Consider the following 26419-nt stretch of genomic DNA (forward strand, 5'->3'; position numbering starts at 1 on the left):
ACATGCCATTAATTCGGGGGTGTATATCTGAGACTCATGAATTCAGCCCAAAGTGAAGCTATCCTAACCCTGGACTTTGGCTGATATATTTCCGCTAATAGCTCCCAAACTTCTTTTGCAGTTACACAATTTTCCATAATCCTCTGATGTGCTTCATCAACTACTGATAAAGCAATTTGAGCCAAGGCCCTTTCTTCTCTATCATTGTATTTATCAAGTTCAGTCTTAGTTGCCGTTGCAGGAGGTTTTTCCTTACCACTAACTAAACCAAAAAACCCATTGGTTGCTAATGCCATACGCATATTGTAACTCCATGTTACATAATTATCTTCAGTTAACCTATCAAACTCCATTGCTCTTTTATTCATTGAAAATTCCTCCATCTTGTTCTCTTACTTCTATTATTCTTTTGTATCTTCACCTCTGGAACAACGCTCTGCTACCAATTGTTAAATGTAAGGTGGATTATTACTACTATGATGATCACAATGTCCAATATCGATCATTGAAAGAAGTTAATAGAGTGATAGAAGCCAAGAAACAGAATATTGAGACAACCAGACGATTAAGGGGACATAATATAGAATCGATTGTGTCGAGATTCCAACAACCTTCCAGGAAGTGGTAACAAGCCGGGAAGTGGCATGAAGCCATGGGAAATGGAAATGGCAACAATTAAAGACCGAGAAGTTTGGGAGGTAACCTCAAAACCCAAAGGAATACGGATCATTGGATCAAAATGGGTTTATGACCTCAAAAGGAAAACAACTGGGGAAATCGTCAGGTATAAGCCAGACTGGTGGCACAGGGATTTAAGCAGAGATATAAGGTCGACTATGAACATACCTATGCTCCAGTAATCACATTTTCATTGGTACAGATGTTCCTGCTGATATTTGTCATTGCTTTTGGATGGTGTCATACACATTTAGGCGTCAAGTGTGCCTACCTTTAATGGAAAGCTAGATGATGATGTTTATATGGAACAACCCAAGGGTTTTCTGATACCAGGGAAGGAGAATCATGTGCTACATTTAAAGAAGACACTCTATGGAATACGACAATGGTTTACCGAGTTGCACTCCACCCTGTTGACCCTGGGGTTTGAGCGAATAATGAGCTGCAAATGCGTATATCAGTTTGGTTATCAAGGGTTGATCGTGGTATACGTAGACGATATTATATTACTAGCAAGGAACGAACAGGTGATGAAGGCCATGGCTGAGATGCTGAATAACAAATTTGAACTGACCTAACCATGCTTTATAACACCTTCGTTCGTCCGCTTTTGGAGTCTGCATCCTGTCTTTGGAACCCTTATCAAACACACCACATCAATCAACTCGAAAATGTTCAAGCTCGTGCCTCTAAAATTCCCTTCGTTCTCCAGACTTTATCTGGTTCTGACAGACTTGCTGCCCTAAATTGGATGCCTTTAAAGTCTCGCCGCCTATACTTGGATTTGATACTGTTGTACAAACTATTACGTAATTCTGGTCAGACTTACTTCTCCTACACGGCCTCTACACTTGTCACTTGTGGGAATAGCAGGAAACTCCCATCTACCTCACTCTAAAAGGGACTACTTAAAATACTCATTCTTCCGTAGAACCATTACCCCCTGGAATTCCCTCCCGGAATATGTTGTTAGTGCTGGCTCTGTCAACCTTTTCAAGAGGAATCTCCTTATTTTTATGAACAGTCATGATCACCTGAACTAGACTTTAACAGATTTAGACTTTATAACTTTTCCAATTTTATCCTTGTTTCTGTATTTCATACTTTATTTTTGGGCTGTATAGCTTGTTAGCCCTAGTCCGTCCCAACACTTAAGCAAGAAAAAAGGTCTATAGAGTTTCAATAGTCCTAGACTGGGACTTTTTTTCTGGTACATACATGTAGACTGTGTAAATGTTTAATAAAATTAAGTAATAATAACAATAATTATTATCTAAGCTAATACCAAAGGAACCATACAGGCCTAAGTCAACTAGTGACTTGTGAAGCCAATTACCGGTGGCTGGGTTGAATTGCATAGGAGGGTGGTGGCCAGCCTTTCATGCCACGCGAGCCAACAGCTCCCTTCACCTACTATTACCGTTAACCTCAGCAAGTATTTATGGAAAGGATAAACTGAAGAGCTCGGGGAGGGAAACCCCTCTAAGCAACAAGGATAGAACTTGCAAACTCAAGGCAGGAGTGGTTCAGAGTTTCTTGTTGTTTTAAGAAAAAAAAAGGATGTTACAAATATTTTTAATGGTGCAATGATTTTTTTCCATTGCTTTGGTATATTTATTTCTACTAAGCTTGAAAATTGTCTATTAATGCTAAGCTGCTCTAAAATTGGATATAATTTTCACCACTGTAGTTTTAAGAAATGCAGAATTTGAAAATATCTAGGCTCTTTTTTTTCTAAACTTCTCTTATAGTCATGTATATAGAAATATTTGACCTAAACTATTGTTAGCTATGTGTTTTCTACCTTTTTCTTTACGTTGTTTGTTCTAACAAAATATTGTAGTGCATGATGATCAGTTTTCATTCAACTGAAAATTTTAACAAAGCTAGTTATTCTTATTGTATATTTTTTTTTATTACATGGTTATATTATTCTCCATTACAGGGACAAAATCATTTTATAGATTCAATTTTATCGAATAACCAGCTGGATCACATAACCAGACTTATTGGTTTCCATCCTCAATACTTGGACCCCTTTTTAAGGACAAAACATTTTATTTTAAAAGGAGATGGACCTTTACCTTATGTACATAGGCATTTTATTGCTATTATGGTAAGTATTCAAAACTATATTAATGCTTAAGTTATCTATCTTCCAACATTACACCACAATATCAGCAAATGTTTTATGTTACATTAATGTAGCAAAAATTCAGAGTTTTATTTATTGCTAACTGAAATAATGAATCATTGCTACACTAATTTTGGGTCTTTTATTGAAGTTATGTTTAAATTGGTTTTTCATTCTTTAGGCCGCTGCCCGGCATCAATGTGCATTCTTAGTTGAACAGCAAAAACAAGAGTTCCTACATCAAGGTGGTGATATAAAGTGGCTAGAAGGATTAGAAAATGTTCCGAAGAAGCTAAGAAACCTAAATGAAACAACAAAACTCTTGGCACATCGACCATGGCTGATATCGAAGAGCCACATTGAGGTATTCCATTTTGTCCAATTTTATTTTTAGGTAAGCGAAGCTTAATTAAGAGAACAAATTTCTATAAATACTTTATAAACGAGTTATGGTGTAAACAAAATTTAAGAAATGTTTACGAAAACAATGGTGATGACATACTAGGCAGGCAATACTTTTCAATTCAAATGAGGGAGTTGCCAAGGAGATTTTTGAAGTCCCATGAATGACCTTTACAAGGCGAGTGCCAGGCTTATTTTGTGCCCAAGACGAGTTGAGCTTCCACCCCCTCTCAATTAAAATGGAAGATTTTCAGATTATATAAACTTGTTTTGTAGAAAAAAATTAGGAAAACTTGCTAAATTTATTTATATTAATTAAACGTCAGTTTTTTCATTTTTTCAAACTTGAAGTTTTAGGCTTTATTTTCAAATAGGAGATTCTTTTCCAAAAGTGACTTGCTTTATTTCTCATTGTTATTCTTTTAAGATGGATGAGAATCTGAGTTAACAAAAATTAAAATAATTGCTCACGTACTAAAATGTTTTGAGGTTTCAAAAATTCAGACAAATTACAAGCGGAAAATTTTAGCATAAAAATTGGGGACGTCAAACATTTATAACCTTAAGTTTGTAACCGATTTTTTCCCTAACGGGAAACGTTAGGCCAGACGAACGTAAGATTATAGAAAAGAAACACAACAGGCCCGTAAGGGAATTCAGTCTCAACAATATTTTATTTGGTTTTAAAGAGAATATCCATTTACCCCTTAAAAGGCAGAGATCATTTCGCATTACCACATATATTTACCAGTACAGACAGAGCCATATTCCTGGAAGCCAATCCAACGTCAGTTTTCTAATCGAGGAGCTCAGCAAATCTAACCCCTCTCTACGAGAACCTCCACCTCTCTCCTTTTTCCACCCCCGGCGCACTCTCTTATACCGGATTGTAAAAAACTAAAACAAAAAGCTGTCTGCTTCGAGGCCTTTGAACAGTTGAAGAACAGGTCTGCCAGGAGTACGGCTCTCTCCGTTGTCTGCGGACGCTCAATTAGACGTTAGTATTTTTAGTAATAAGAAAGAGAAAAAAAACAAACGCGTTAGGTAAGTCAGTGTTACCTGGTGCAAGGGAGCCTAGGCCCCTCTACCAGTGGTTATGTAGGCTTAGGACTAATACGGCGGTTACAGTCTTCCCCCCGATGAAACTCTGGACATAGGGCCGTAAGGAAGCGGCACCCGCAGCGGACACTCTTCGAAGATGCGAGCCCTTGCACTTGGAGCACCTTCCTTTGAAGCGGGGATGGCGCTGGTAGCTGTGTTGAACCAAAGCAGAAGGCGGCAGCCCAACCGGGGTAGGCAACAAAGGACCGTCATCAGCATCGCCCTCAGAAGTGGAAGGGGGATGGTTTTCCACCGTCTTTGTTAGTGGGGGTGCAATCCCAAAGAAATCACTTGGATATTCCTGAGATAAGGCACAGTCGAGTATGTCCAGAGGAGAGTCCGAAGTAGCAAGGGTTCTCCCAGGATTAGGCTGAGGTGGTTCCATGTTATGCGGGTTTTCTCCACTTAGACCTCCCATCAGCATACAGTCGTCGCATATACAATAAAAGATATTATTGTCTTTAATAGCAGTTCTATTTATGATTATTAAAGAAGAAGAATCGGATAAAACTAATGCTAATATTTTAATATGAGTGCCACCCAATTGAAACTTTAACTGAGGCACATAACCCACTATGTGCTGCTTCATATCCAATAAAGGCCATACTTGGTTCAGGGGTATAGAAAATTTATTCAAGTTATCTCCTAAGACCTCTATGCCAGACTTCCCGGCCACCGCTCCAAGGGTTATAAACGAATAGGGAGCTTGGTAAAACACTGCTAGAGGTACTAAGTCTGTTTGATTTCCCTGTATGGTTACATGGTGTCGAGCAAAGAAGAGATAATTAGTGTAAGCAATATGCTAAATTTAGACATTTCTAATGATCTCCCAAGGAGGGGCAAACAAGATATCCGCCCTTGAGAAGTTAAAACAAGGCATAGATAAATCCGGGTAAAGATGTAAGTGCTCCATTAAGAAGGTTTGTGCATTTACTTTTGATCGGAGCTTTCGCCTAGAGGGAGGAGGGGTGTGATAGTATATGTCGCGGTCAGGACCACCTTCCTTTGCGGTACCCCTGAGGACGATTTCTCTAACAAAACCCTTTTCAAATGGCAATAAGGTGTCAGGCGTAAGTTTAGGATATTGTCTGAGGAAAGTATCCCTATTATCGTCAGTTATGGCCCTTCCTGGACGATCTAAGCTCACTGAGGATTGATCTTCCTCTGTTTCTAAAGCGTCCATTCGTCGACTGTCTTCTAGTTCATCATTTTCGGCCCCACTATTCGAATTGTCCATAGCATTAGAATGTATACTGGGGTCATTTACATTTTCTTCTTGGAATTCCCCAATACTATGAAATAGCTTTAACTGACTAATATGTAAAAGGGATTGCTGTCCTGTACTTAATTCTTCTACTAAATAATCAAGAGTATTATTATGTCTACTAATTATCTTAAAAGGGCCAACCCATTTAGGAGATAACTTAGCGGCTTGGAAAAGCGCCGCTCTGGAAAGAGGGTGACTTTCCTTCCAAACTAACATTCCTGGATCTAAGAGAACATCTTCCCTCCTTCTATTATAAAATTCACGCTGCTTCGCCTGGTTAAGAGCTATTGTTTCTCTGGCTAGTTCTATTTCTTCCTGAAGGGTGGTGAAACGATCTTGAGATTCTAGCGTGGCTTCCTCTATATTAATGCGCTCCACCACGTCTTGATACGCTTCCCAGGGGAGCCTGGTTTCTCTACCATGTTGAAGGTAAAAGGGGGTTCTACCAGTAGTGTCGTGAGGACTATTATTATGAACGAATTGTAAGCTGTTCAATCCCTTATCCCAAAGTTGGTGGTTGTTGCCAACATACATAGAAAGAAGAATTCCTATGTCCTTATTTATTCTTTCTGTAGGATTACTCTGGGGATGATAAGGGGACGTATATGAAGTTTGAATATTTAGTAGTAAACACGTCTCCTTCCATACCCTGGAAGTGAACTGGCTTCCATTATCGGATAAGATGGCCTTAGGAGACCCCCAACGTAAGACATAATTTTGGAGAGTATCACTTACCGTAAATGCAGTAATGTTAGGTAAGGCTCTTAGTTCTATATAGCGTGTAAATACATCAACATAAACCAGTAGGTATCGGTTAGAGTCCAGACTCTCTGGTAAGGGGCCCATAATGTCCACACTAACCAGGTCCCCGGGGTTGTGGACCGTAGATGATTTCATTAGCCCGGGCGTTTTGCGATTTCTCTCCTTGTATTGCTGACAAGGTATACATGTTTTAATAAATAATTCTACATCCCTCCTCAGGTTAGGCCAATAATATCGAACTCTTATTTGTTCATATGTCTTATCCCTCCCTCTGTGCCCTGCTAGCAAGTGCGTATGGAATAAGTGAAGGCACTGGTTCCTTAAGGATAGGGGGAGAAATAATTTTCTAGGCTGCCCAGCTGTAGCTGTTCTATATAATACATTTCGTAGGAGGTATGAAGATTATTGGCTTGTTCCACTTAATCTCTTAGGGCCATAGACTCTACATCTATTAATTGCTCCCTTTCTATATCATTAATAGTAAACATTTGTTGCAGTAAGGGGGGCGGCCGCGGAAAAGCAGGGTTTAGCCCTAAAGCCCCTAGAGTTAAGTAAGTGGTATCCTCTTCTATATCCCGGGACAAGACATCCGCAATTACATTCTCAGAGCCTTTTTTATACTGTATGGTGAAATTATATGATTGAAGGTACATTATCCACCTAGCCACTCGAGCCGAGGGGTCTTTTTGTGAAAATAGCCATTGTAAGGATTTTTGATCACTTATTCCCTGCCCTCTAAAAAATGCTTATATTTATGTATGGCCCATACTACCGCTAAGCATTCTTTTTCATAAGTGGAATAGTTTTTTTCCGCCTTATTTAAGATTCTAGAACCGTACTCTATAGGAAATTCGGTGCTACCGTATTTCTGAGAAATCATAACCCCCAGAGCTTTATTACTGGCGTCGGTGGTAACTAGAATAGGCTTGGTTTTATCGAAATGAGCTAAAGGCTTTTGGTTGGATTCCACTATAGCCTGTTTTAATTTATTAAATGAATCGTCACACTCCTGGGACCAACACCATTTAGTGTTTTTGCGCTTTAATCTATATAAAGGCGATACCACCGCTGCATAATCTTTAATAAACTTCCCATGCCAACCGGTAAAACCAAGGAAGCGCTGCAACTCTTTGGGGGTAGTAGGCCTCTTTAACTTCCTTATTACTTCTACCCTATCTTCGTTAATATGTACACCCTGAGCATCAACCACATGCCCTAAAATTAACGCTTTGTTCTTAGCGAAAAAACATTTGGACATGTTTAGCACTAAGCCAGCGTTATTAAGTTGGGTAAACACATATTTTAAAGATCTAAGGTGTTCCGCCCAGGTTCTAGAGGCTATAACCAAGTCATCTAAATATACAGCTAAGTTAAATTGAATTTTGTCTCTAAAAATATTATCCATTAGCTTTTGGAAAGTGCTAGGACCATTACAAACCCCAAAAGGCATAACCTTGTACTCATACTTCCCAAAGGGAGAGATAAAGGCCGTTTTACATCTACTCGCAGGATCCATTTTTACCTGGAAGTAGCCCGATTTTAAATCTAGCGTAGTTATGAAATTAGGTTTTCCCAAGTCCCTTATGATACTAGAAATATCAGGTAAGGCGTAGGGGTCTTTTTTTGTAACTTTATTTAAAGCCTTATAATCTATGCACATTCTCGTACCTCCTTCCTTCTTAGGAATTAAATGGATATTTGAGGTCCAAGGACTGCTAGATGGTTGAATCAGATCTTCCTTTAATAAAAGATCAATATGCTCTTTGATGAGAGCTATCTGCGATGGAGAGTGTTTCTTAAAATAGGCCTTTACAGGTTTAGCATCCCCGGTATCTATTACATGTGTTGTTACTCTAGAATTGCCTACCTTACCACTAAGAAGCTCGGGATATTCTCCTAACAGAAGACCAAGTTGTTGTTGCTGTGTCGGGGAAATTTCACCATGGTCTATGGCCTCCGCGATGGTATGTCCTAAATCCTGGGATTCCAATGCTGATAAATTTATAGGAGGGGCGAGGCTTAATGGGAATTGATGCCCATTTAAAACTATTTCCAGTTTTTCATAGTCCATGATGGCCTTATGTTGAAGTAGGAAATCATGACCTAATATAAATTCGCAATAAAGTGTAGGGACTAGATAGAACGTATGCCTAAAACGATACCCGTCTATCAGGAAAGTTAATTGCGTTTTTCCTTTGGTACAAAAAAAATGTCCATCCGGCATAAAAACACAATCATCCGTTAATTCTAGTTCAGTCATGCCCTTTAATTTATAAAAAGTAGTTAAGGACATAAAGGAAGCGTCGGCTCCTCCATCCACCCTCGGAAAATAAACATAATTAGGTAAATTAGAATCAGGTATAGTTATAGGTAAGGAGAAGGACGATACCTTTTTCCGATTCCCAATACTTCCACAAGCGTAAGATTTATTTAATTTAAAGGACCGTATGTGTGTATGGTTAGGGGCTGAAGCCTTGCAAGAATATGTCCCCTTCATATTCCTGCGCTTTAGTTTTCCTGTAAATTAGGGCAGTTAGGACGGATATGGCCCCTAACGCCACAATGGTGACACTGTAGATGATTATGAGCTTGGTTGTATGTAGGGGGGGGGAGGAATTTCCCTGCTCTCCATTAGGGGGGTTATGGTATCTATTTTCTCTATTCCGGTTATTAGCGCCTAGGGCCGTAAAGGATGCTACCCTACGTTCTACTCTTTCGCCTATTCGTATAAGTTCAGTTAAGGTTGAAAATTCTTTATTTAAATGAATATTAATAGAAGGTTTCATATTCTCAACTAAGAAGTGGGCCAATTTAATTTCACTAATTGGGTCCCGTAAGGTAAGATTTAACCTCTGCACTCTATCTATAAATGCCGAAACAGTCTCGTTATTCCCCTGTTTTGTGCTTAGGATCTCTATTTCTAATTCATGCTCTTCCACTAAAGGTAAAAAGGTTTCCCTTAATTTACGAATTAATCTATCCATAGTATCTATGAATTGGCATTGTTCTTGTCTATAACAAGTTAAGGCTCTTTTTTCCAAGCATGAGGGAACGAGATGTAATAACTCTTCCTCCGTTAATCCGTATACTTGTTGAAACATTTCTAATTGAAAAATAAATTCTGTGACCTCTTTACGGTCCCCACTAAACTTAAAAGAAGGTATGGGTAACGACTTCCTTTGAGAAGGTGTACGCGATTGGCTAGTGGTCATATTAGAAAAGTAAGAGTTCATAACTTGGATTAAATCATCTATTTGGTTTTGTCTATTAGGGGGCTGAGAAGGTGGTCGAAAAAAGGTAGAGGTAATAGGACCAGGATTATTTATAATAGGATTGGGTTTTCCCGGCACATTTGACAATAAACTGTAGGTAGTTCCCGGAACGATACCTCCTAGAGAAGAAGGTCCCCCTGCCCGAGTGGAAGAAATATTCCCCCAGGTTGGAGGTAGGAGTTTCGGAGGAGACCGTTTATTTACCTCGGGGGACGGATTTCCCTTATCCTTAATACCACTAGGAGTAGCGTTCTTATGTACAAAAGAGAATGGGCCAGGGGGTAAGTTTGCAACCCGCACAGCAGGTATATTTGACCTGGTAAAAGATTTAGGGAATGTTCTACTTACATTCTCCTCACCCAAACCTGGGGTAGTTTCTTGGGAAATCCAGGGTTCCTTCGCAGCCCCGGGGGGAGTAGAGGCTCCCGGTAGGCGCCTTCCTTGTTCCCTTAAAGAGAATCGTTCAGTCCATCCAGTGGCTCCTCGACCAGATAGATAAGGAGTTCGTCGGCTGGTTTGAGAACTTCCATTTAAGTCTTTTTTAGTTATTTTACTGAAGGAAGAATAACGATCTGTATTAAAAGGTTTTCCTTCCTCTAAAAGCCGTGCAGTAGGTGTACTAGCTACACCACCGACTGCTCCTAGACCTCCGTCTGAGGAATCCCCTGGAGGGCCTAAATTCGAAGGACGTAACCTCACAGAAGAATATCTCCTTCTAGGAGATGGATCATTCTGGTTGCCCCGGGTTGTCCCTTCAACGTCGGACTCTGACGAAGAATCCATTAGCCCCTTGGGGTTTCTCCATTTATAGTGCGACATGGTTTATAATAAAAAAGAATAAATAAGATAAGGGTTAAGTTCAATTTAAATAAAGTTAGTCCTACTTCATAATTGGCCAGGGATGAAACCTACAATACCGGGCCTTGGCTATTCTACAATAATTGAAGTGAGACTACGTTCCCTATTCGGGCCCCAGTTCGGGCGCCATTTTTAATTCTGTAACCGATTTTTTCCCTAACGGGAAACGTTAGGCCAGACGAACGTAAGATTATAGAAAAGAAACACAACAGGCCCGTAAGGGAATTCAGTCTCAACAATATTTTATTTGGTTTTAAAGAGAATATCCATTTACCCCTTAAAAGGCAGAGATCATTTCGCATTACCACATATATTTACCAGTACAGACAGAGCCATATTCCTGGAAGCCAATCCAACGTCAGTTTTCTAATCGAGGAGCTCAGCAAATCTAACCCCTCTCTACGAGAACCTCCACCTCTCTCCTCCTTCCACCCCCGGCGCACTCTCTTATACCAGATTGTAAAAAACTAAAACGAAAAGCTGTCTGCTTCGAGGCCTTTGAACAGTTGAAGAACAGGTCTGCCAGGAGTACGGCTCTCTCCGTTGTCTGCGGACGCTCAATTAGACGTTAGTATTTTTAGTAATAAGAAAGAGAAAAAAAAACAAACGCGTTAGGTAAGTCAGAGTGTTACCTGGTGCAAGGGAGCCTAGGCCCCTCTACCAGTGGTTATGTAGGCTTAGGACTAATACGGCGGTTACAAGTTTAATAAAAGTCGCTTGATGACTTACGCCCAAGATGTTAAATGTTATTAAAATTCTGGGACCATTACACAGTGTTTCGAACTTTTTAGTGACAAAACTAAATATCAACTCAATATAATAAATGTATATATATATTTTGAATTGTTGTTTTAAGTTGAATACGAATATATAAATTATATTTCGCTACCTGCCACCAGAGGGCCAAACGTTCCCTACACGGAATTCCACTGAATTTCTTTTTGCAAGGCGTGTATAGAATTATGTTAGGCATAAATTTAAAGTTTGGTGAAATTCGTTTGAACAGATCTTCTGTAAAATGCAATCAAAGGGCGAATTTTGACCAAAATACGGCTTTTTCTAAAGGCTTTTTATCCAAAAGTTTCAAGTTGTTGCAAAATATTTCATAACAGTCTTGTAGAACCGTTCCCGCAGGATAACTTTAAAAAAAACCCGAGCACCAATCACCTCCAAGTTTTTAAGATATATCAAGTTTTATCACGTTTAAAAATATTTCTTGAAATAGCTAATTCCTGGTGTCTGTACATCTTGTTTGCCTTTTCGTTACTATAAAACCTACTACGAAGGAGAAATAGTGTTTAAACAGACCAATGTTAAATAATTAATCGAACTAGAGCCTCAATATTGAAACAATAAAATCCATAATGTGATTACTTTGATAAGGACAGCGGGAGGGGTAAAATAATGAAAAGGCACACTTTGATTTTTAATGCATTTGTGCCAATATTGCATTTAAAAAGGTTATTATTAATGATATAAGGAAGTTTTCATTATTTGCTTAGTTGACTATGAGTTCCAAACTTATCATTTGGCTGTAGCAAAATCTCACATTATGTTAAGTAGAGTGCAGAGCTAGGATAAGAAAACTAGTTCAGCTGCAAAATGTTCTCCACCAAGACTAGCCTCTTCGGCAAATGCACTGGAGTACCACACTCTTAGCTACTGTGGCTAATGCTAGAACTGAACACTCCCCATTGATGATAACAAATAACTCTTAAAAAAATTAGAACTGATTGTATTTGTTGGGTTCTTTAACTTGTGCAACTAACCTCTGTTTGAAAGTAAGGCTTGTTTTCATAATGTTCATAAGTTTGTTTTTTCATTAACTTGCATTTACATTAAAGTATTTATTGATATTTTTTTGCAGAAGTTAACAAAAGGCAAAGAAAACTGGAGTTTATCAGAATTAGTACAAGCAATTATCATTGTAACACATTTTCATGCCCTTAGTAGTTTTGTATTTGGATGTGGTTTACATGCTGAAATTGATGCTGATGACTCAATTATTGTGACTGAACAATCTCCAACAAATGGCGTAAGTTATTTAAATGATTACCTAAATGAGTATGGTCACTTTCTATTGCCACGTCATAACAATTAGAAAGAGGTATGTAGTTGAAGGGAAGCACCCATAGTTCTAGGAACATAAACGATAGACAAAAGCATCTATTTAAAAAAAAAACTCATTGACAAAGACAGAAGAATATGAGAGGAATTTTTCTAAATAAAATATTGAAAAGCCAGCTGGCATATTATTAATTTAATTAAAATTAAAAAATGTATGGCCATAGTATGACATACCATGACAGCCTGCGTCAATTTAATTCTTTTGTAGCCGCCGGGATTTTCACCCTAGGCCTAAGCAAACGGGAAGGTTCTTATTGTTCCTTACCATTGACAGCTTGACATTCCTATTTCCTATGAGACCAGAACAATCTCTTTACACACATTCTTATTTATCTATTAAACTTTTAATGTTCCTACTTATTACTTATTGGCATAGGCTTAAATTGAACCAAGCTTAGTTAACTAAACTTTAGCAGTTGACGTTAGTGACGTCATGGATGGCATGTTTTAGGTAGACGTCACTTAGAACACGTCTCTCATGACGTCGTTAAATTATCTTTTTTACTCCTTTTGGCTGTATGCCCCTAATGGCTGTATATAAAGGGAGGTTAGCTAGGATTGAGGGAGATTGATAGTGGTGATGCTGTTGGAGTAGGTTGATTAGGTAGTTCTTAGGAGATATTATTATTTAGTTGTAAATATAAGTGTATTTTGTAATGTTAGGTTACATTATTATATGTTAGAAAGAGTTAGTGTATTTTTGACTTGTCATAACCTCGCCATTCTTCACTCTTACGGAGCAAGTCAGTAATTATTACTTTATATTAGTGCTATGCTATGTCTGCTGCACAATGGTAACTACGGATATGATGTTTTGTTTTTTTACTCTTTCATCTTAAATTATTATTGTATTTAATTGAAGAAATGTTACTTTTTGATTATTGATATTGCTACAACTACCTAAATCGCCTCAAATAAATAATGATTGGAACTTCATTGGTGCTTTCTTAAATTGTAATGCTCTCTCACTCTAACGCACTAACGTGGCTAGGGAACAATCGAACTAGGTTGTAACTGGGGAAGATACATCGGTTACACTTTTTCTACCTAAAATATTTTTTCTTAATTTTGACCCAAAAATATGATTTTTGTTAAGGAATTGAATTTTAAAATTTTTTAAGGCAGAGTGACTAGCTCATTATTCTTGCATCAAGAGGCTTGATCGCAGCTTGATGCACTGTGTGAAAACTAGAAACAACTCTTTCTGTATTGAGTTTGCAAGTTCTCTCAGTATTATTTAAAAGGGTTCTTTGGTTTCCCCTTACCAAAAAATAAGTTGGATTTCAGTTTGTATTTAGTTTGTATACATATTATTAGTTGATATTGAGTTGGTATTAAGTAGGCTCAAGTTGTCAGCATATTTCAAGTTACTATTAAAGGGGTAATAAGTTGTTATTCAGTTGGTAGGAAAATACTGCTTTTGCTAAGTTTATAATTAGTTGGTTTTTAGTAGTCAGGGAATTACATAATATTTTTAAGTTGGTTTTTAGATGTTTCCCTAGTAGGATTTAAGTTGCTTTTAAGTAGTTAAGTGTAAATTTTGATTCTGGTTTAGTTGGAAATAAGTAGATTAATAAAGAGGATTTAAGTTACTTTTAAGTAGGCATTTATCCCAAATACAAACTGAAAACCAAGTTGAAAAACAAGTTGTCCTAAGTGGTTTTTAGCCAACTTATTTTTTGGTAAGGGGATCCCCTTTCCATAAAAATTTGTAAAGGTAATATTGTAAATATAGGAAGCTATTGGTTTGCGTGGCATGAAGGGCTTTCCACCGCATTAGCATTATTTAACACACAAAATTAATTTTGACCTGGATGATATGCTATAGCTATCAATTCTGTACAAAAGCTTTTTAACTGAAAGTTAATTTTATTGAAATTGGTTTCTAAAAGTTAATGTTTGTCTAATTTGGTTACTAAAGTTTATATTTTGAAATTTATTAGGTTATCTATACGAAAACCTATTGTACCATATTTAATTTTAGTACTGCCCATAGAAATTGGAAACGCCATCTTTTAACAATATCCTTTATTCGTAACGAAGGTAGGCTTTTTTAGTTACAAAACTAGTGTGAGAGGCCGACAGCGGCGGATTCCGTAGAAATGTAACGTCCGCTCCCTAAACCAACTTATGTCTACTCCTATTTGGCAGCCACAATTGTATCTCGTCTAAAAGATTGTCTGCTTAGTTTATTATTTTTATTTCTTAGTTACTTTTAGGTTACTTTTTGGTTACTATTTTGGAAGAGGTTAGATACTATTTCCACTAAAATTAGTTATGAATTTGAGTATCAGCCCTGCAAAAGTGTTATTTCATAATTCTAAGGCATATGCACCAATGGGAGTAACCATCTAGAAGAATATGATAAATTCCTATGAAAATTCAATTTTATTTTCCTCCTACAGGCCATATGTCAAGAAGGTGGAGTGGAGGAGTTGATGAAAAAAATGAAAATGATCTTAGAAGATCAAAAAGAGCAAATGAGTCAGGAGGAATTAGTAAAACGTTATGAAAAAGTTGAAAGTCAAAGTGCCGAATTATCTCCCAAAAGAAGAGCAGCTTTAGTGCCAAAGGGTTATATGGTGAAACTGATAGATGATCCAAACTACACATATGAAGACTTTTCTAAAAGAGGAGAACCATCTAAAATACCAACATTTAGAGTTCAGGTACTTCAGAATTTATTTGACCAATAATAGCTTTTTGGCATTACTGTTTTTACTATTTTCTTTAAATTAGTACTATGGTGAGCACACTTCTAATGCATTATTTTTCTATGCGTTAAAATCTATAATTAAGACTTTTTCTTTTTTTTAGTTAATTTTTTGTACTTATTGCCATTAAGTTTTTTTAATATAGACAGTATAAAACTAGAAACGAAAAAGTTGGAAATCAGATTCTTGCCCAGGATTTTTGAACCCTATTACAAATTCTTAATTCCCTCACTAGGCCAATTATTTAAAAAAAAATCCTTTTAAAAACCATGTGTTTTTATTTAATAAAAATTTGAAACCAAAATTTTTCTATAATTTCAATAGAAATGAAGTGTAAAATGCAGATTGGCTATTTGTGTTACTTCTAACAAAAACTAGGCGTAATTAGTTATGTAGCTATTATCTATATTTTAATTTATTAATATAATTCTTACAATGTAATTAGCCAGTGTAATACATAGTTCACCTGTGCAAGACAATGAAATTAAAGTTTAATACACTGAAATGCAATTGCAGGTTTAAGACACTTAAGTTACTCTACAAAAGCGTCTTATATCGGTGCATGACCCTTTTGACAGTACCAATATATATCTCCAGTTCTCCACATTTATCATTTTCATGTGTTCTATTCTAGAAAATTAAAATAATTAAAACCTTTAGGGTTTTGTTGGAAGAGTGAACATGTAAATAATAGGACTATCTTATTTTGGACATGAACCATGATTGTGCAGATTTAGAAAACCTTTGAAAATACGTGTAAATATTAGATGCACCAGCCAATATTTAAAATTTGTAATTACACCACAGAATCAATGCATTAAGTGTATTCTGTAATAATTACTCTCCTATAGTAAACGATTTAAAACAATATGGAATTAGTGTATTGGGCAATTCAATGAGTTAAGATTTTATTATTTAGCAATTAATATTTTTCAAGATATAACTTCACAGTAGTTTCTAAATCTGTATATGTAAACAATTCACATGATAGTACAATTTTTGTTAAAATGCTATTTTAAGCTATTACATGACAAATTTAGTAAATCCATAAATTTAACATGCTGCTACCAGTATTTGTTAAGATACTTGCATAAGTAACATTGAGTAAAAATTAAAAAATTTCATAGTTGAAAGATTAAAGGTCATAGAAATGTAGTGATTGCAAAGTAAAAGTTGAACTTGACTTGACAATTAGCGACTACTAACCAGAGATACTCCGTGCTTTTGTACCTTAAATATCTTTTAAGTAAATGGCAGTGTATTAATTTAGTTTGTAAATCCAAATTGACAACTAAACGTGGATTTTGTTATGCTTAAAAGCAAATTATAGTTTAATTCTGTTGGGAAATTTGTACTTCGTCAGTCTTTAAGCCAACTTTCTACTAATTAAGGATATTATTCTGGGCAAAAAATAAATGGTCTAGTAGATGAATAACAATAAAAGCTTTTTATTTAGATGTCCTTTTCAGTTAATTCTATATAGTTGGGCTCTTTCTAATATTATTTGGTAAGGCATGTCAGAGTTTAATACCTTTTGTTTAACACTTACTACATAGACCTGCGGAAAACTCAAGATTGTGTGACAGTAATTGAAATAATTGATTAAGCATCTCCTTGATGGGTGAAAGCTATCGTTACAGATTTATGAGTACCATATTTGTTAAGTTACTAAGTAAATCTTAAATTTTTCTCAAGGATTATTCTTGGGATCATCATGGTTATTCGTTGGTTAACAGACTTTACAATGATGTTGGAACCTTACTGGATGAGAAGTTTAAAGTTGCTTATAATTTAACATACTACTCGTAAGTTTAGTTAAATTTGACTACTATTATATAGTTTTAAGTTACATTTTGGCTGACTTGGGCCTAAGGTGGTGCCTTGGGTATTACCCTAGCTGCAATGATTATTATATGCTTGAAAACAGCATAGTTTTTTTCATTGAAAATCCCAAAAGTTTGATATTAGCCCAGTTAAATAAGCTCAAAAGGGCAGCAAACCCGAATCTAATATGTTACAAGCTAATCTCTGCGGGAATATTTTAATCATAACGAACTATATGCAGAAAAAAAGTTCAGTTAATTGTTTTGTCAAAGAGAAACATTTCTAGAAATGGCTGTCCATTTATCTGTTTAGTTTTTGGCCAATAACTTGGAAAAGCTAGTTCCTATTTGTTAATATTATGTAAGTTACATAACATGCGCCGATAATATGTCACCCAAATGCCACATTGTACATGTTATCTAGGAGCAACAACCACAAGGAGAACGCCCCTTACCAAAATATAAGTGGTCTAAGAACTATTTAAGTTGGTTTTAAGTTTGTATTTGAGACAAATACCAACTAAAAACCTACTTAACACCAACTTAAAACCAACTAAAAACTTACTTAAAATGTTACTTACTAAAAACCACTTAAAGCCAACTTAAAACTTACTTAAAATGTTACTTAATAAAGACCACTTAAAAAATAATAAGCAATTTTCTGACCACTAAAATCCAACTAAATACCAACTTAAAGAAAAAGGCATTTTCCCACCCACTTAAAACCAACTTAACTAGTTTACTGAAATATGGTGACCACTTAAAACCAACTAAATATCAACTTAAATGTGAATACCAACTAAAAACCAACTTATTTTTTGGTAAGGGGCAGCTAACCTTAAAACACGCTAACGCAGTGTTGTGTACAAATTTCATTGGATGAACCTTTACACCGAGCGTTTTATGGGTGGGGGGGGGAGACAATTTACTAATTTTCCCCTTCCGAAGACAGCAGGCGCTAAAGCGTCTAACCAATGAAAACTGTACCCAAGAAAGTGGACGACTTTTGACAGGTTGCATTCTCCGTGTGTGGGGTGCTGTGTTTGTTGCTCCTAGATGTTATCAAGCTTATAGTACCTTAAAAATAGATTTTTACACAAAGCAAATTGAAACAGAACTGAATATTTCTTACTTTATAAATTTCAGGTTTTTCTATTTAGGACATTTCCACCATTTCGGAAGATGGTGGACAAAATAATGAACTACCAGTTATTATTTTTCTACTTGCACAAATAGGCATAATAAGGCTTATAGTGTAGGTTAGGTTAATGAATATGGTTTATATGATACTTCATTGTGTAATAAAAAGGATACAGTTGGGTTGGTTAGCATTTTTGCCTCGCCGCAAGAGGAGCCGAGTTCGATCCCAGCTTGTGGCACTGGGTGAAAACTCGGAACAACTCCTTCTGCGTTGAGTTTGCAAGTTCTCTCCCCACTGGTTAAACTGGTTTTCCCCTGAGTTTTTCGGTTTCAGCTTTCCATAAAAACTTGTCGAGGTTAATAGAAATAGTTAATGTAGGGAGCTGTTGGCTCGCGTGCCATGAAGGGCTGGCCACCACCCTCCTACGTATTGTAACCCAGCGACCTATTTAAAGGCATTAAAAGTCGCTAAATGACTTGGGCCTACCCTTACCAAAAAATAAGTTGGCTAAAAACCACTTAGGACAACTTGTTTTTCAACTTGGTTTTCAGTTTGTATTTGGGACAAATGCCTACTTAAAAATAACTTAAATCCTCTTTATTAATCCACTTATTTCCAACTAAACCAGAATCAACATTTACACTTAACTACTTAAAAGCAACTTAAATCCTACTAGGGAAACATCTAAAAACCAACTTAAAAATATTATGTAATTTCCTGACTACTAAAAACCAACTAATTATAAACTTAGCAAAAGCAGTATTTTCCTACCAACTGAATAACAACTTATTACCCCTTTAATAGTAACTTGAAATATGCTGACAACTTGAGCCTACTTAATACCAACTCAATATCAACTAATAATGTGTATACAAACTGAAATCCAACTTATTTTTTGGTAAAAAAATTTACTCTTAATTTCATGAACTAGTACTTATTATGTAACTTGGAACCATAACAGTCATAGGCAAACTTGCAAGTAAATAAATAAATCTTTTATTAAACGATCTTAATCAATAACACAGAAATTAGTAATAGGGCAAAGTCATTTTCTGACTTTTAAGCCCTCGCATTATTTACTTCCACTAATTAGGGTTTTATACTATAAAAGAGAAACAATTTTAAAATATTCTTAATTTAAATATAAAACAAACAGGATGGTGAAAAAAAAAGGAATTTGTATACTTAGAGCTTAAAATCGATGGTTTTTACAAATTGTTTACTTTCCTTTTTAAATGAAGCATAGTTTGTGACGTCATGGTTAATTAACTTGTTGTAAAGGTTCACTCCTTTATAAAAAGTGAATTTAATCTAGTATTAAGTCGCGATTTTGGAACATCTAGTGTTTTTTTACATCTCATTTCGTATTGAGTAGCTTTCTTAATCTTAAATTCATTATGTGCTAAAATACCGTTCATAGATTTAAAAATAAAAGTTATACAGCAATAGTTAAATAATTGAGTAATAGTAAGGATGTCAAATGATTTAAATATTGATTGTGTAGGTGCGTAATATGGTTTGTGGTCTATTATTCTAATAATTCGTTTTTGTAATTTTAGTAATCTTTGAATATTTCATTGGGAGGTGTTTCCCCAAATAATTATACAATATGAAAGAGATGAATAGATAAAACTGTAATATAAATTAAGCATTACTTTCGTGTTTAAACATGCCTTATTTCGAGAGATTAAATGTATATAATACGCAATTTTCTTTCTTGTCGTCCAACCACAGACCCAACCCTTACCAAAAAATAAGTTGGATTTCAGTTTGTATTTAGTTTGTATACATATTATTAGTTGATATTGAGTTGGTATTAAGTAGGCTCAAGTTGTCAGCATATTTCAAGTTACTATTAAAGGGGTAATAAGTTGTTATTCAGTTGGTAGGAAAATACTGCTTTTGCTAAGTTTATAATTAGTTGGTTTTTAGTAGTCAGGAAATTACATAATATTTTTAAGTTGGTTTTTAGATGTTTCCCTAGTAGGATTTAAGTTGCTTTTAAGAAGTTAAGTGTAAATGTTGATTATGGTTTAGTTGGAAATAAATTGATTAATAAAGAGGATTTAAGTTATTTTTAAGTAGGCATTTGTCCCAAATACAAACTGAAAACCAAGTTGAAAAACAAGTTGTCCTAAGTGGTTTTTAGCCAACTTATTTTTTGGTAAGGGAACCCTTACCAAAAAATAAGTTGGTTTTTAGTTTATATTTAGTTGGTATTCACATTTAAGTTGATATTAAATTGGTTTTAAGTGGTCAGCATATTTCAGTAAACTAGTTAAGTTGGTAATAAGTTGGTTTTAAGTTGGTGGGAAAATGCCTTTTTCTTTAAGTTGGTATTTAGTTGGTTTTTAGTGGTCAGAAAATTACATATTATTTTTTAAGTTGGCTTTAAGTGGTCTTTATTAAGTAACATTTTAAGTAAGTTTTAGGTTGGCTTTAAGTGGTCTTTATTAAGTAACATTTTAAGTAAGTTTCATTTGTGTCCACTAGTCCCATAGTGTTCGGGATTCGTTTAACGGTTTTATATGAATCGTCACTATTTGAACTATTCTCCTGATTAGTAATCGAGCTAAAAAACTTATTAAAAACATCTGGGTCTGTGGTTGTACAAGTTGCATTTGTTTTTTTCCTACCTAAAATATTGTTAATTATGTTCCATTTTTGTTTAGGGTTTATACTACCATTAAGTAAGTTTTTAAAGTATATATTTCTAGCGCTTCTGATTTTATTATTAAGACTGTTACAGTATTTTTTATAATTATGGAGATTTTCTATCTATGGGTTTTTTTAGCGTATTTTTAGAGTTTGTTTTTCTTTGATGCTTTTTTTTTATGTGTGGAGTGATCCAATAATGGGAATTTTTATTAAACACATTAATAAAGGGGAAACAAATGTTGTAACGATTAGCAATTTTATCAATAAAAAAATCAAACGCTTTATTAATATCTCCATAGGTATACAACTGATCCCAATTAAAATCAGATAACATTGTTTTAAACCTTAGGACGTTCCCTTTAGACATATTTCTTATTTTGGTTTTTACAGAAATTGGCTTAGTGTTTTCAATACTAATAGGATAGTGGTGAGTAATATCCCAGTCAGAGTATACTAATGTATTTGTTACAAAATGTGTAAAACATACATCTAATAATTTATTTGAAATGCGAGTTGGACAATTGACAGAATTTATTAGATAATAAACATTTAGTATATCACCCAGGTTATCAGTATCTGAGTTTTTCTGCATACAGTATATTTATATCACCCAATAAAATTTTCTTAGAGTTTAATGCTCCCATATTAGTGATACAGTTTTCCAAGCGGTCAAGAAAATCTCCTAACGGACCGGGAGGGCGATATATAACACAAAGATAAGTCATTTATTTTTATACCATACTAGCTAAATTTATCTATAATTTCAACTTCATAATTATTATCAACATAGAAACCCGTTCCACCACCGCCGCAACCCCGTACGTCCTTGTCCATAAAAATTGTACCCATCAACATAGACACTTTGATTATCATAGTACCACGTTTCAACTAAAGCCAATATATTTATAGTATTCCCAAGTTAAGCCGATATATGTGAGATTAAAGATGGTAGATTGCAATTTGCACTTCTGATATTATGGGATAAAATTTTAAACATAAAGGGAGAGAGTCTAACCCAAAAAAATAAGCAACTGTTTTAAAGCCTAGGCTGGATCTTAACAACTCTCGAAGTCTGAAAATCATATCTAAAAAAATCATTACCTGGTGAAATTTGATTATTAGCTACAAATTTAAATTTCTCTGGCGCTTTATTTTTCGCAAACAAACGCAAATTATACCTAGTTTCTGATTGCAATGGGGTGAAATCGTGCTCCATATAAATATTCGTACCTTTGAGATTAGCGCTATTTTTTAAAATTTTCATTTTATCATCGTACGTTTCAGCTTTAAAAATTTAGTGCCTATTTTTTCCTCGACTATATTGACCTTTTCTATATACCTGATTTGGCTTAATTAACATTTCAATTTCCAATCTGTTCTTCCATAGGTCACTAATTGTTTCACATAGACTTTGCCTGCTTTCTGTCTCTTTGTCAACAATACCTTTAATTAGCAAATTGTTACGTCTAGCGCTTACATCTAAATTTTCGAGTCGTGTCTGTTTTGTTTCCCTTCCCAAACTTCCTCTTCTAGCTCCACCAATCTAGTCTTTATTACCGGAATTTCGTCGACTACATCTTGCATATTGGATAACGTGTCTTCAATATTCCTAATTCTCTCTAAACCTTCTCTATTCTGTTTTTCGATTCGATCTAGGGATATTTTGGTAGCGTCTGATACAAGCGCTTGATTTTCATTTATTTTTTTAATCTCATTAAGTATAGTTTCAAGGCTAGCAGTTCTGGTCATTTTGTTTGCTATACCACCAAAACCAAACTCAAACTCAAACGCAGGCAGAGAGTACGCTTATTTAAAACAAACCAAAACAAAAATATATATAGAACTAACTCACCTAGCAGAAGAAAGAGAACAAGATTAATAATTTTGGTTGAACCAACTCGTACATGCTCTGCCTGAGTTGTGAGGCCGTCACTAGTTGCAAACGGGCTTATCACACTTTGCTTTACCGCCGTGTTAGATTAAAGTCCAAAGTTTTTTTTTTTTGTTCTTCCTGCGCTCGGAATTTTTATACAGGTAAAGTAATACGTTTTAAGGGCAAGCGATTTCAGCACCAGAGCAGTGAAACATAAAGCAAACGTCTCGTGACACTCCTTCCTTTTGAGCAGATATCTCTCACCAGTCTAGCAGAAGAAAGAGAACAAGATTAATAATTTTGGTACAATCTTAAAATAATGGTTTTTGTAACAATTCTGAAGTATTAATTATAAGTTTATTGTCCTGAGAAGCTTGAAATACCACCTTCGTAACAATGGTCTAAAGTAAAAATAACTCTAAAAAATTGAGTAAATGTTGATGTTTCTCAACCAAATTTTTTCAGAATATAGTTTGTTTTGATGAGCAGAGGCATAGAGTTCCTTATGATTAACATATTCCCACAGAGATTAGTTAGTAAAAAAATTAGTTCAGGGTCAAAAACCAATTTAAATTTAAAAAGATGGGAAAATTAAAATTTGAATTACAAAATGTTTTCTAAAATATTATTTGATTTAACAGAATGGGGCGAAAGAAAAATGTTGATACATCTATGTTTCGAATTGCGGTTTGGAATTACATTCAGGTAAATGATCAAAAATATCTTATACACTTAAAACATTTTCCAATGGTTTTTACAATTCAGTTTTTTCTTATAATGAATTTGTTGTTTTTAGTGCATGTATGGAATAAGACACGATGATTATGATTACCGGGAAGTAAATGAATTGCTTGAAAGAAATTTGAAAGCATATATAAAAACTGTTTGTTGCTTCCCAGAAAGAACTACAAAAAGTGACTTTGACAATGTTATGAAAGAGTTTGCACATTCTGAAAAGGTGAATTTATCTTCTTATGAGACTTATTGAACACATTTGTCACAGATTTCGCTTGCCCTTTAGGGTTACTTCTAAGTTATCATTTGTTATAGATAGTCATCGTCAGTATGAAAATGTTATAGATAGTCATCATCAGTATGCAAATGGTTTTTGGGGTAAGAAATGTAAGATAAATTTTTTTTAAGGCATCTAAAAATCAGATTTTACTACTAAGCCTAACATGTGTTTGGGGTAAGACTTGATAGGATTGAGTCACAAATCTAACAATATATTCTTGTAGCTAAATCAGTGACAAACATGTTTGGTGTGAAAATTGATACACACTTACCCTGAAACATACTATAAAGTAGTGATAAATATTTTTACAAAATTCCTATTGGTTTGGTTATTATAGGGAATTTAACCAATTGGTACCAGGATAGTGTAAGTTTGCGATTTAGTGGCAATTTCAAATGAAGTTTTAAGAGACGCCAAATAAAGGGATAAACATTTTTAATTCCGATGGTAAAGGCGGTAAAGTTATGAATTTTTTGTGAATGATACTTCGTATAATAATACTTAAAACTGGACATAGACCCGCCTCCAATTTTTTGGCGTTTTTTGTTTAAATTGCGTTTTAACTTTTATCGTTATCCTTTGAAGCCATTGCATTTGTAATTGTTGATAAATAAGTTAATAACTAATGAAATTATCCTTTGATTAACTTCTATATTTTACAAATCAAAGGCCTGGCTTCATATAATTTCATCCCCCAGTGTCGAAAAAGGGTTCAAACATCTTTTTGCTTTTCCCTTCATTATCCCCCCCTATTGATAGATTGACTCCTCGTAATTCGGACTTCACGGTTTTAAAGGGCATAACTGCTGACAATTTTGATTTAATCCTCCCACATGGAGAGATCTGGAGAGCGAGCTCACCATCACTATCAATGGAGGGGTGTGGAAGCATGAAACATGTTTTAACCTTTTTTCTAGTAAGTGATAAATCATTGAGTTCCATACAAACTGAGAACAATAATAGACCAATTCGAAACCCGTGGAATTGAACCTAATAGTCATTGCCATAGAAATATGAATGTTGGTCTTAGCTTTTAAAATTATTTTTATGAACCGGTGTCATGCAACTAAAGCTAAATGGTTATTAAATAAAACGCCGAAAAATTGGAAGTGGGTTTATATCCAGTTTTAAGTTTTTATATACGAAGTATCATTCCAGAAAAATTCGTTACTTGACCACCGGAGTTAAATACATTTTTTCGGCGTCAATATGCAGTGTATCTTAAAACAAATCATTTGAAATCGCCAAGAGTTCTCATACTTACACGATCTCTGTGTAGCTTATAAAAATCGAACAGATAGGAATTTTTTGAAAAATATTTTTCACTATTTTATAGTATAGCTCAGAGTAAGTGTCTCAATTTTCAGAGCTGTATGACAATTCCCAACAATTTATTACCATGCTCTCCCACTTGTTTGATAGATCTTTGTTTTTTAATTATAATTTTTGTTTTTCTACAGATTCATGTTAATTTGATGGTAATAGAAGCAAAGTTTCAAGCAGAGCTACTTTATGCCTTACGTGCTGTAATGAATTACATGACATAGGTGTATCACTCATTTGTACCAAAATCTCGTTTTCATTTTTAATTACAATGTGTACTGCTGAGAGGAAAGTGTTTTGACAGGGTTCAAACTGTGCAATTTAAGCTGTTCAAATGACTATTGAAACAATTTCTAAAATAATAAATATAATAATAGACCTTTATAAAACAAAGCATGATGTTGGAATGTCTTTTAAATTTAAATAAAAATATTTTCAGAATTGTATTTCTTAAGCTTTAGGAATGTTTATTTTCCATTGAAATATTTGAGCTATTTTCTAAAAAAATTATTGGATAAATGTTTACTTTTTCTAGGATTAAAAACGAATCATGTTGAGTTAGACTAATTTTAAACAGACAAGATAAAATGTAATAGTCCACACAGTCTAATAGTTTAGAATGTCTGTGCTGCAGTAGCATTTTACTTGATTGTTAAAAACTGGAGGTGTTTGATAGAATCAAATAAACCAACAAAAAGCAACTTCTTAAAACATAATTTTTCTGGTTACCGCCTCCTTTGCATTTAGGTATCCAGTCTAGCTGTTTAACCATTATATTTCTATACAATTATAACATTGTAAGTAACATGGTTTATCCTAACTGATTTCTTTTTTGTTTTTCAAAGAAATGGACAAATATGTCCAGAATCTGAAAATATATGTTGCAGCACTTAAAATAAGTATTTATGAAAATCAACTTATTAAATATTGATATGTAAATAGCTTCACCCCAGTGTTACCTACTATTGACGTCAACGATTGTCGCTGGTTAGAGACATTTAGTAGTAGAATTGGTACATAGTTCTTACCATTTTAATTTTTTGTAGGATTAAATACATATGAAAGTGTCAATTGTTTGGGCATGCACGTTTAATATTTTAGTGTGGTCATGTCTCGTGTCATTTTGCATGCTTGCTTTAAATTAAAATAGGCACTCGTTCAATTCCTTTCACAGTGTGACGAAGAAAAGCTATATGTAAAACACTTAATTAACACAGATCATTGGAATGGCTTGTCTCCTTCGTCGGGCCAATCTAATGTACACCCTCCAG

At 34.9% G+C, this 26419-nt stretch overlaps 1 protein-coding gene across 1 annotated transcript in view; it reads left to right on the forward strand.

Moving 5' to 3' along the window:
- Positions 1-25602, forward strand: part of Sesn (Sestrin) — a 34029-nt gene extending 8427 nt beyond the window's left edge. The window contains exons 2-9 of the mRNA XM_090155933.1: positions 2624-2794; positions 2994-3176; positions 12342-12509; positions 15007-15270; positions 17011-17120; positions 23452-23515; positions 23607-23768; positions 25286-25602. Coding sequence (XP_090012059.1) covers positions 2624-2794; positions 2994-3176; positions 12342-12509; positions 15007-15270; positions 17011-17120; positions 23452-23515; positions 23607-23768; positions 25286-25372 — 1209 coding nt within the window. The 3' untranslated portion in view covers positions 25373-25602. The remainder of the gene's footprint in view (positions 1-2623; positions 2795-2993; positions 3177-12341; positions 12510-15006; positions 15271-17010; positions 17121-23451; positions 23516-23606; positions 23769-25285) is intronic.
- The last annotated feature ends 817 nt before the right edge of the window (positions 25603-26419 follow it).

The sequence above is a fragment of the Leiobunum rupestre genome, chromosome 8 (assembly GCF_980474605.1).
Source record: "Leiobunum rupestre chromosome 8, qqLeiRupe1.1.hap1, whole genome shotgun sequence".
Taxonomy (NCBI): domain Eukaryota; kingdom Metazoa; phylum Arthropoda; class Arachnida; order Opiliones; family Sclerosomatidae; genus Leiobunum; species Leiobunum rupestre.